The 12,754-nt window shown below is 43.9% G+C and overlaps 1 protein-coding gene across 1 annotated transcript in view; it reads left to right on the plus strand.

Moving 5' to 3' along the window:
* Positions 1-8,301: 8,301 nt before the first annotated feature.
* The window catches only part of LOC124788624 (uncharacterized protein DDB_G0271670-like), a 124,289-nt gene continuing 119,836 nt past the window's right edge, over positions 8,302-12,754 (plus strand). The window contains exons 1-2 of the mRNA XM_047255895.1: positions 8,302-8,537; positions 8,665-8,929. Coding sequence (XP_047111851.1) covers positions 8,302-8,537; positions 8,665-8,929 — 501 coding nt within the window. The remainder of the gene's footprint in view (positions 8,538-8,664; positions 8,930-12,754) is intronic.

Raw genomic sequence — 12,754 nt, forward strand, 5'->3', positions numbered from 1 at the left:
TGTCACTGTTCAACAGTGGATGCTCCTCAGGTGTTACAATACGTAATGAATTCCTATTCTACACATGATATTAACGGTGCACTCAGTAGTGACATCACTTAACAGGACAGTATAGACACTAATTAGAGGGCTAGAGAAGTAAGTACTATCATGGTAAAAACACTGAAAAGTTGGTTACGACCTCCACCAAACCTTCCATCATATGATGACGATATAACTACCAACTGCAGGAGACTCGATGATCTTCGGCGAACTTCTTTGGCAGTCTCTCAGATAGACAGAAGTGAATAAGTAAGCCACCATTACAAATATACATACATCAAAAATAGTTTTACATCACCTCTGTTCCGAGAGTTCCGGAACCTCTACAGAAAATTGGAATAGAGATCAACATAAACATCATTTCCGCCCTTTTTATTGCTCCTGAAAACCACACATTGCATGTTGTACCACCAGACAGCGAGACCTTCAGACGTGGTGGTCCAGATTACTGACACACCGGTACCTCTAATACCCAGTAGCACGTCCTCTTGCATTGATGGATGCCTGTATTCATCGTGGCATTCTATCCACAAGTTCATCAAGGCACTGTTGGTCCAGATTCTCCCTCCTCAAAGGCGATTCGGCGTAGATTCCTCAGAGTAGTTAATGTGTCACGTCGTCCATAAACAGCCCTTTTCAATCTACCCCTGGCATGTTTGATAGGGTTCATGTCTGGAGAACATGCTGGCTACTCTACTCGAGCGATGTCGCTGTCCTGAAGGAAGTCATTCACAAGTTGTGCACGACGGGGGCGCAAATTGTCGTCCATGAAAACGAATGCCTCGTCATATGCTGCTGATATGGTTGCACTATCGGTCGGATGGCATTCACGTATCGTTCAGCCTTTACGTTGTCCCCCATGACCACCAGCGGCGTACGTCATTCCCACATAATGCCACCTCAAAACAGCAAGGAACCTGCATCTTGCTGCACTCGCTGGACAGTATGTCTAAGGCGATCAGCCTGACCAAGTTGCGTCCAAACTCGCCTCCGACGATTGTCTGGTTGAAGGCATATGCGACACTCGTCGGTGAAGAGAAAGTGATGCCAATCCTCAACGGTCCATTCGGCATGTTGCTGGGCCCATCTATACCGCGGTGCATGGTGTCGTGGTTGCAAAGATGGATCTCGCTATGGATGTCAGGAATGAAATTGCGCATCATGCAGCCTATTGCGCACAGTTTGAGTCATAACACAATGTCCTGTGGCTGCACGAAAAGCGTTATTAAACATGGTAGTGTTTCTCTGAGCAATAATCCGTAGGTAGCGATCAGAGCACTTGGATGTTTAAGACGCTAGTAGAAAATTATACCTAACATCCAGTGGATAACTGTCAAACAACATATGAACATGTAAGCATAATGAACAAGAAAACATTAAATGGAAAGTAGACCTCATGCTGCAGTTGACTAGTCCAACAGATATTACATACTATAAAGAAATAATGGTTTTATAACAAAAGTGTCAAAGCAGTGTCTATGAAGAATAAGTAAATGCCAAATTGACACTGACGGCAGCAAATATGTGGTCACATACTGGAATTTGTAAAGGCAAGTGGTGACAAATCATGAAGATGATGTACATAAAAACTTAACAGCGTAACAGCTGCTGGAGAGATATCTGACACATTATTCGTAAATAAACAAAAAAACTGAACCATGAATAATAGGGGCTTATTTCTCACAAAACAAACTTTTGGCTAGAATTTTATGTATGAGTAAATGACATGAAAAAATTTTCTAACATTATTGCCATTACGTAACATACTTAAAGTAAAATAAAACAAAAGAAGATACAAAAATGTTAAAAAAATCTGATATAATAGGAAACAATGTAGTCTAATACTTTTAATAAAATACACTACTGGCCATTAAAACTGCTACACCAAGAAGAAATGCAGATGATAAACGGGTATTCATTGGACAAATATATTATACTAGAACTGACATGTGATTACATTTTCATGCAATTTCGGTGCATAGATCCTGAGAAATCAGTACCCAGAACAACCATCTCTGGCCTTAATAACGGCCTTGATACGCCTGGTCATAGAGTCAAACAGAGCTTGGATGGCGTGTACAGGTATAGCTGCCCATGCAGCTTCAACACGATACCACAGTTCATCAAGAGTAGTGACTGGAGTATTGTGACGAGACAGTTGCTCGGCCACCATTGACCAGACGTTTCAATTGGTGAGAGATCTGAGGAATGTGCTGGCCAGGGCAGCAGTAAAACATTTTCTGTATCCAGAAAGGCCCGTACAGGACCTGCTGCAATGTAGGATTTCGCAGGGATCGAATGAAGGGTAGAGCTACGGGTCGTAACACATCTGAAATGTAACGTCCACTGTTCAAAGTGCCCTCAAGGCGAACAAGAGGTGATCGAGACGTGTAACCAATGGCACTCCATACCACCACGCCGGGTGATAACGCCAGTATGGCGATGACGAATACACACCTCCAATGTGCGTTCACCGCGATGTCGCCAAACACGGATGCGACCATCATGAGGCTGTAAATAGAACCTGGATTCATCCGAAAAAATGAGGTTTTGCCATTCTTGTAGCCAGGTTCGTCGTTGAGTACACCATCGCAGGCGCTCCTGTCTGTGATGCAGCGTCGAGGGTCACCGCAGCCATGGTCTCCGAGCTGATACTCCATGCTGCTGCAAACGTCGTCGAACTGTTCGTGCAGATGGTTGTCGTCTTGCAAACGTCTGTTGACACGGGGGTCGAGACGTGGCTGCACGATCCGTTTCAGCCATGCGGATAAAATGCCTGTCATCTCAACTGCTAGTGATACGAGGCCGTTGGGATCCAGCACGGCGTTCCGTATTACCCTCCTGAACCCACCGATTCCATATTCTGCTAACAGTCATTGGATCTCGACCAACGCGAGCAGCAATGTCACGATATGGCAAACCGCAATCGCGAAAGGCTAAAATCCGACATATATCAAAGTTGGAAACGTGTTGGTACGCATTTCTCCTCCTTACACGAGGCATCACAACAACGTTTCACAGGGCAACGCCGGTCAACTGCCGTTTGTGTATGAGAAATCTGTTGGAAACTTTCCTCATGTAAGCACGTTGTAGGTGTCGCCACCAGCGCCAACCTTGGGTAAATGCTCTGAAAAGCTGATCATTTGCATATAACAGCATCTTCTTCCTGTCGTTTAAATTTCGCGTCTGTAGCACGTCATCTTCGTGGCGTAGCAATTTTAATGGCCAGTAGTGTGGTAGCTATAAAGTCCTGGTACCATTTCAAAGAATCATAACTCGGAAACTATCATAGAATCGTGGCTTGTAAAACGTTATACAGCTCTAAAATTTTTTTCCTCTTTTGCCAGAATTTCTATGTGTGCCCCACATGTCCCTTGTAGTTCATCAAGACTGTATCCGAGTTCTGCACGTACACGGATCGCCATTTCGCCATCAACAGTTCTGATTGCCTTACTGATTCGTGCACGACGGGCAGCAGTGTCATTGATCTGTGTTGTGTACACGCGATCCTTGACGTAACGCAACCAAAACAAATCTAATGGCGTGACGTCGGGAGAGCGCGGCAGGCGTGCGGCGGGACCATCATGACCCATCCACCTCTTGGTGTGTCCTTCAGTATGTCCCCCATATTCAATCTCCAATGTGGCGGTGCACTGTCATGTTGGAAGATGTAATTGTCATTGTCAGCATCTATGGAAGGCAGCAAGTGACAGGCGAACGCACATGGGAGAGATCGATCATTGGCTCAGTACTTGGACCATTCGGACCTTGTTCGCAAAGAAAAGGGATAATCGCTTACGTAATATAAGAGAATTTGACGTAAAATGACAATCTGAAGACAGATCGCATTATACAGACCTACGTAATGTTTTATTTAATTGTTTTTGCCGCAAAGTTTTTGAACGGAATTACCGGTTTCTTCTACGCAATAGTATCTTCAGAATCCACAACAGAAGTGATAGAAAAAACATTAATATCTACGACTATAAGAGATTAAAAGAAAAGGTAGGCCTCTAATATAAACACGATGTACCTCTCATTCTACAGGAAGTCATAACTATGTAAAAATGGTATGTAAAAACTGGCATTGTGCTTCAACCGGACATATATGCATGTATCTACAAGGTCTCGGATAGCTTTGCATCCTGTTATCTTATGTGAAGTTGAGGCATGCTTGACAGTTTTACCTCTTAACATTTTTTCCATTGTTATGATTAGTTTCATTTCCGGAGAATGAGAGGTATATCGTGTTCATATTATATTTTCTGTCTTTTGTTTTTAATCTCTTATTGTAATAATAGGAATGATTTTCTTTCACTTCTATTGTAGATTCCGAATATAGTTTTTTTTTTTTTTTTTGTATAGCCGAGTCCGGTAATTCTGTTCAAAAAAACTTTGCAATCAAGACAACTAAATAAAAAATTGTTCTTAAGCAACATTAAATGGACAACTGAACTTACTTCCTGCAGTTCGCGTGATACCCGACAAATTGAGTTCTGGGTGCTGCACTGATATGCAGTTTCCACCCTACCAAGTCGTGCTTGAAATACAGGGGGACGCCGACTTCGAGGAAGGTGTTCGCCACTTCCTCTCTCTTTAAAGTTTTTAATAATTTATGTGCGCATATTTTTGTCAGAGGTTCTCTCCCATACAGGAGTCGGTAATTTCGCTCTACCGTTGTCGCAGTTTTGGATTCTGCATACGAGATGACACATCATCACTTCTCCTGGGCTGCCACTATTTTAATGCACTCCAAGTCAAATCTGTAACAAAGGACAAAAGAATGCACTTTGAGAGCAGCTAGACGCCCTACAACAAACCACGTTCCTCTATCTCTAATATTCCCAAGTTAAGACTTTCTAAAGTGATAGCAATTCTTTCTGGACACCCTGTACGATGAATGGTGTATTGCACAATGTAGTTCAAGAAACAGAAGTGCCTCTGCGTAGAGGACACTCTATAATAATCAAAATGGGCGTCTCATAAACTCTCAATGCATCAAGCTGAAGGAAACCATGAAAGGCGTCTTCAGTACTATTATCATTCAGCGCGATTGCTCCCTCTAGTAATAAAGAAATAATCAAAATATTTAAATTACCGACTTTCAGTAGGTAACAAACATATTGAACAAGGTGAATGCAGCATTTGCATTACTTTAGGGTTATTTTCGCGACACAAGAAACTTCAAATTGTCGTGAAACGTTCTGGGTGTAGAGCCCCATCATGATACCCAATACTCAGAACTCTGAAAAAGCGACATTTCGGTTGTGCTGCAGTGGCCTTCCTCAGCACGTAGATACTTTTTTTTCTCTGTGGGCGGCGTCATTATTCTCACACAAATTGGTAGTAGAACCTGGGGAAGGGGTATATACAACATAGGACGAAGGAAGCAAGCTGAGTTTCAAAAAATCTCTTTAAGCAGAATCCATATTGATTATGGTCGATCCCAAACACCCATTCGTATAATCAACATGGAATCAGCAAACAGAGGCCTTGCGAAACTCAATTCGTCATTGACAGCCACAGAGTCGAAGAAAGCAGCATCCAGGTTGTTTCCTTGACTTCAGGTGAAATGTTACGTAGTTTAGTGTACAACTCGATTTTTAATTTATTGGCTTTCGGAATGTACCCATACAGCCGTCTCAAAACTGAAAATGTTATATTAGAGATTGAAGTTTAGCATGACAATTCAAAGTCTTCATTAGTATCAGTAGTAGCCTGGTGCGAAGCTACGCAGACTTAACCAATTACTGATTCCGACACAAAACAAGTTTTACAACCACAGTACACTGATACGAGTAAGCAATAGGATAATGTAACACAAGATACACAGAGGTAGTATGCTATGAAAACCCTACCGATAACATAATAAACAATTACAGATCTCCTTTGATACATATCAGGGATCTTCCAAAGTCAATCTATATTAATGACTACATATTTAAATTAACAACAAAATGGTATTTTGTATGTCCTCAAGAAATGTTTAAAAAGCTGCGGACAAAGAATTGAAAATGTGTGCAGGCCTGTAAGTACCATCTAGAGAGTACAGGAGAACAGTTTACGTGAACCAGACCTCTGTATTACAGCCATAAGTATAGTTACACCAGTATTCAGACACATACACATAGATTGACTTCAATGGCGCGTCACACTTTCTGCAAAGCGTCTTTGTAGTGCTATGCATTGATTGCGGTTCCACATTCGAGGAACTCGACGAGCAGACGGCCCCTGTGGTCGAAGGAGGTCATCATGATCTCACCGGAACTTGCGTAAATATCTTCGGATTTATTTGGTTTGGGATATGTGGCATGTTTACACTGTTGGCCTTGTCGTTTCCACTCGGGCTGCACGATAACGTCCGCGCCCCCACACCGTCAACCAAACAAAGGCTACGCTTCAGGGATTTGGTTAGGAAACACTGAAAGTCCGTACAAAGCAGATCTTTCATGGTGCAATTTTCATAATTTTGGTGACCTGAAGAAAGACTTGCGTGGGCATCGGTTTTAGTCGGACGATGGAGTCCGAGTGGATGCGGTTGTGGATCCGTCAGCGGTCGACCGCGTTCTACGAAACAAGAACTACCGTCTCGTCTCCTAGTGGGATAAATGTCTTAACGAGTGTGGTGATTACCCTTGAGTAGACCCATTCCATTGTTCCACTGCGGCGGGTATTCGGTTTTCATTTGAGTGCTCCTCAATAACACCGCCAATCGCTTCAAGCTATTTCTATTATTTCAGAAGACACAAGGCTGATGGTCCATATTGCACTAAACTCACATTCATCAAAACATTCTGTAGTTGTACGGGGGTTGCCCAGAAAGTAATGCAGCGCCCTTTTCTTTTTCTCAGCCGAAAACAACGCTACGAATGCGAAAAGTTATACGTGTATTATTGTAAGTCTCCTGAGTGAGCGCGCAAAGTTTCCGCTTGTGCAAAGTCTATGGAGACTCTGCTGTCGACAGAAGTGCAGTTAGTCGCTGGGCGGGGAGGGTGAGGTCATCAGAAGGCGGTTCGGCGAAGCTCCACGATTTGCAGCAGTCGGGGAGACCACTCACGGCTGTCACACCTGACGTAGCCCCCTCGAACTTGTTTGGGCCATTGGAGGATGCCATTCGTGGAAGACACTTTGAGGACGATGAGGAGATGATTCACACAGTGAAGCAGTGGCTCCGCCACCAAGCCAAGGATTGGTACCGACAGGGCATACAAGCCCTTGTTTCGTACTAGAGGAAAGCCGTAGAACGGGATGGCAGTTACGTGGATAAATAGAGTGTGTAGATAAAAGACCATTCTTTCGCGTGTGTAATTCTCATTATGTTCCATAAAGAACTGTTGAAGAAAAAATGCGGTGCATTACTTTCTGGGCAACCCTCGTATCTTCTGTCATAAAATCATGCCGGCGGAACATGTGTGCAAGTCGGCCACTCCAACGAAAGACCGAGAATCAGATCAGGATCTTACAAATTCAGTCCGAAAGGAATGACTTCGAAGTCCCAAAGCTGTGTCTTAAAGCAAGCAGATCTCCAGTGGCAAGAGATGGCAACCCAGGTTCTACGAGGCTAGCGGAGTGGATTTGCTTTCCCAGGTTGGTGGCCATCAAAAACCAAGGTCTGGCAGGAGCGGAGGCATGTTTGTTGTGAATTTGTGAGCTAGTTTCTTTAATAGTAACCGCCAGAAACTACCGTTTCACAGGTATCGTTTTGGGCGTGCCAAGAAGGAAATACTCTTGAAAATGTCCAGTCATTATAGGAAACTGTCTTAGATAATAAAATGTGGGATGAAACTGTCCGCACTCTGGAATTACAGTTCTCCTACTTCTCAGCATGATTATTACACAGCTACTGTAGCTCTAATTATTTCGAATAACTGCGATGGTATCGTATCAAATATTAATTAAAGAAATAATCAAAATTGTAATATGAGTGATCTATCCCTCAGTCATTCCTTACAACTGATGTCCGCTATTCATACGACATTCTTCACACTTCTCATAGAAATGTTTCTTCGGAGACTAATAAACATTATTCGTAAACTGCAAATTATGCTCACACTATATGTGTGCCCAGTTGGCAAAGGGTTTTGAGTGAACGAAAGCTGTACAGCAGGCTACTGCCGTGTGGCCCAGAGAAGTACTGTCGCTCTGCCTCTGTCTGCTGGTGATTCCATTGACGTCCGTCATCCTATGGGACCGCTTACCCTACAGTCCAGCAGCAGCTCCGATGGGGCAACTGTCGAACGAAGACCTATCTAGCCACCGATGTGCTTAGCGACTTCTACCGTCAGCCATACGTCAGAGGCTAGGGTTGACTCCCTGTGTGACTTCGCCTCTGACACCAGCCGCTGCTGGGACAAGCCACCTGCGCACCCTACTCGCGGCATAGCTGTGACGGTCAGCATCGCCAGCAATTGGCACAAATCCGGTCGCCGGCCGGGAATATTTTCCTTAGAGAGGTTGCTCCGCTTCTGGGCCACGCTGAGCCGTGATGGTCACAGGCGAGAATACGACAAGGCATTGCCACAGAGGACCGCGGCTTGAACGCCCTCCTTCCGACCTGCTGGAGAATTAAATGAACTGGTTCCACCCTGAACTTGGCAGCAATTGAGTCTGCTTCCCCACTAGAGAACCCATCGCTCGTGGTGAGAGCGTCGGACGACCCGCTCTGATCTCCCTCCCTTCAGTAGGGTCGACGTTATCCAGTGCTGTCGATGACGCCTCATCTGATGTCAGAAGACCTAGCCGGTACTACAGTAAGCTGTCGGGCATCAATGACATCAAGGACAGCAGAGCAACAATTGCAGACCAGCAGCAGCAGCAGCAGCAGCTCAGAGGGACTATTAAGAAGAAGGGTGCAAGTAAGCGCCGATTACAAACTTTAAATCGGCTGGTAGGGTCATTTGTTTTCTCTCTCTTCCCTGTCTTCACTTGGTGGTATTTTACATGCAGATCTCTTTATTTCCTACATCAAAACCGGATACGTTTGTCACGAGGAGGTATCTATGATCCTTAGTACAAAATAGACTAATTTTCTGTTTGTCGGAAGCTGTTTTTTTGTATCAATATGATGGGTTTCTGGCATCTAATCCATTTTCAGATCATGTCTCGTAGTTACAGAGTAACTAGTTTTATGTGACGTATATACCCTATATGAGAGTGAAACTCGATATGAGAGTACTTTCGCCCTTTGAAGTTATCTTTCGATGCGTCAGTCGTCTGACTGGTTTCATACAGCCGACCACGAATTGCCGTCCTGCACTTGCGTGCTACGTACTCAATTGTTTGTTGAATGTATTCCAATCTCTGTCTTACTCTACAGTTTTTAACCTCAAAAGGTCCCTCTAATACGACTGAAGTTATACCAAATTATCGTCTACATCTACATCTGCATACATGCTTCGCAAGCCACGTTCTGCCCGTGGAGGAGGGCACCCGGCACCAACACTGGTCATTTCCTTTGTTGTTACGCTGGCAAATCGATGAAAAAACGACTGTCTACATGCATCCGCATGAGTCCTAATTCCTCGTATCTTATCTTCGTGGTCCTTACGCGATATGTATGTTAGCAGCAGTAGAATCGTCCTGCAGTCAGCCTAAAATGTTGGTTCACTAAAATTTCTCAGTAGCGTTCCTTGAAAATAGCGTCGCCTTCGATCCAGGGATTCCCATTTGAGTTCCCGAAGCATATCTGTAATATCTGCGTGGTGCTCATACCTATCGGTAACAAATCTAGCAGCACGCCTCTGAATTGCTTCGATATCGTCCTATAATCCGATCTGGTGCGGGTACCAAACACACGAGTGGGTCGCACCAGCGTCCTATGTGCAGTCTCCTTTACCGCTGAACCCACTTTCCCAAAAATCGCCCAATTAACCGATTTCGAAAGTTTCCCTTCCCTACAACGACTCTTACATGCTTTGCAACGTTACCCCCAGATATTTATACGATGTGACTATGTCAAGCGGGACACTACGAATGCTGTATTCGAATATTACGTGTTTGTTTTTCTATTCATCTGCATTAACTTACATTTTTCTACACTTAGACGCTGCCGTTCATCACGCTAACTATAAATTTTGTCTACGTTATCTTGTATTATCCTACAGTCACCCAATGACTGCACTTTCCGAACACCAAGACATCATCATCATCGAACAACTGCAGATTACTATCCACCCCGTCAGCCAGATCATTTCTGTATATATAAATTAATAGATGTCCTATCCCACTTCCTGGGGCACTCCTGACAATAACCCTGTCGCTGATAAACATTCGTCATCGAGGACAACGTCGTGGGTTCTATTAATTAAAGAGTTTTCGACCCACTCACGTATCTACGAACCTATTCCGTATGCTCGTACTTTCGTTAAGAGTCTTCAGTGGAGCACTACGTCAAATGTTTTTTGGAAAAATGGGATCTACTATTTAGAGCTCGCAGTATTCACGGTGACAAAAGGGCAAACTGAGTTACGAACGGATGATGTTTTCTAAAACCGTGCTGATTCATGGAGGGAAGGAATATCACAACTGCCCCTCTATTTGTACCTTTACCTTTCCGAAAATCAAACTGATCGTCATCCAACAGATTCTCAAGTTTCTTTTACATTCTTCTCCATACCGTGCTTATCATTAACTTGGATGCATGAGCCGTTAAACAGGTGTGCGATGGTTGTCGCACTTACCTACCGTTGCAGTCTTCGGAATAACGTTGATGACATTTTTTCAAAGTCAGGTGGTATGTCTCCAGACTCGCAGATTCTACACATCAACTTGACTATTTGGTTCGTTTCCACTTTCTACCAGTTGTTACATAAATTCAGAAGGAGCCTTATGCGTCCCTATTGCCTTAGTTGACAGCAAGTTATTCGAATCGGTTTTAAACTCTGATTCGAATACTGGATCCCCTACATCTTCCATATCGATACCTATTTCTTCCTCAGTCACATCATCAGACAAGTGCTTCCCCTCACAGACGCTTTCAGTAAACACTTTTTCATTTATCCGCTCTCTCTTCTTTCTTTCTTTCTTCCTTTCTAGGGGCCTTTGTCCAGCGCCAGTGTGGGGTCGGCCGTGTTACTATTCATTTGGCAGTGTTAGCTGCACAGGGTGACCGGATGCTGTTCTTGCCGCCACCCCCCCCCCCTCCCTCCGGGACAGAATTAGTGTATCCCAGCTGTCTGCATCTAGTATAAGCCACGTAGGAGTGCGAACGTTTTCGAATGTCTGCGAGTCGTGTAATTGAGTTGGAACATGGGGATCAGCGGGATGTGGGATGTGGAAAACCGCCTAAAAACCACATCCAGGCTGGCCGGTAGACCGAACCTCGTCGTTAATCCGCCGGGCGGATTCGATACGGGACCGGTGCGCCAACCCGAGTCCAGGAAGCAGCGCATTAGCGCTCTCGGCTACACTAGCGGGTTATCTGCTCCCTGTTCTGCACTTAACAATGGAATTGCCACTGACGCCTTTTATTTAATTTGAAGAAAGTTGGTTTGGTCTTCTCTCTATGCAGAATCAATCCCTCCAACGACCATTTCTCTTTCGATTTCTTCACATTTTTTCCTGTAGCCATTTCGCCTTGGCTTCCCTACTCATCCTATTTATTTCGTTCCTACATGACTGATTTCTTTTAATTCCAGAATTTCGATTATATTTTTGAACTTCTTTCATTCATCAGCTGAAGCTGTTACCAAAGGTTTCTGTTCAGATAGCTTTCTTCTATCTACGACAGTCTATCCTACTTCTGTGATTGCTCTTTTTAAAGATGCACATTCCTCTTGAACTGAACTGCCTACTGTGTTATTCATTATCGCACACCTACAGCTTCAGAGAACTTCAAACGTATCTCATCATTGCTCAGTAGTTCAGTAACCCATTTGTTGCACATTAATTCTTCCAGATGGTTCCCTTTAAATTCCGTCCACTCTTCATCATTGATAAATTGTGATCCGCGTCTATATTTACACCTGGAGACACCTTACAAACCAATATATGACTGCGGGGTCTCTGTCTGACAACGATGTAATGCAGCTGGAATCCTCTAGTGTCAACAAACCTTTTCCAAGTATACGTCAACCTCTTGTAACTTTTTAAAGACTTTTCTTGCTGCTACCGTTTGAATTTAATTACAGAACTGAAAAAGACACTGTCCCCTCCCCATATTCTACTGTCTTCTGTTCCTTCCCCTACTGCAGCGTTCCATTCCTCCATGATAATTCGATTTTCATCTCTGTTTGTGCTGTATTACCAATTTAGCATCCTCCTACTCTTAAGCTCTTCATCCTCTGTATTCGAGGTCGGGAATTATTGTTCTTCGCGTCGGTTTGTTTTCAGCTGTGACGAGGCAACTTTGTCACTAAATTGCTCACAGCAGCTCATTCTCTCGCCTTCCTTCCTACTCATGACAAATCCTATTCATGCTACGCCTTTGCTGCTGTTTATGTTATCCTATATTCGTCAGATCACAAATCCTTATCTTTCTTCTATTAGATTCCGATGACTGCCCACTGTATCTAAATTGAGCCTTCGCATATCCCTAGTCAGATTTTCTAATTTACGTGCGACGTTCGAACTCCTGGTATTCCACGCTCCTAACAATAGATGTTACCCGTCTGTTGATTATTCACTGTTCCTCTCGTTGTTGCCTCCCACTTGGCAGTCCCAGCCCGCAGATCCGAAAGGGGGCAGATCAGGAATATTTTGTTGATAGAGATAT

Source organism: Schistocerca piceifrons, chromosome 3 (assembly GCF_021461385.2).
Source record: "Schistocerca piceifrons isolate TAMUIC-IGC-003096 chromosome 3, iqSchPice1.1, whole genome shotgun sequence".
Lineage (NCBI taxonomy): Eukaryota > Metazoa > Arthropoda > Insecta > Orthoptera > Acrididae > Schistocerca > Schistocerca piceifrons.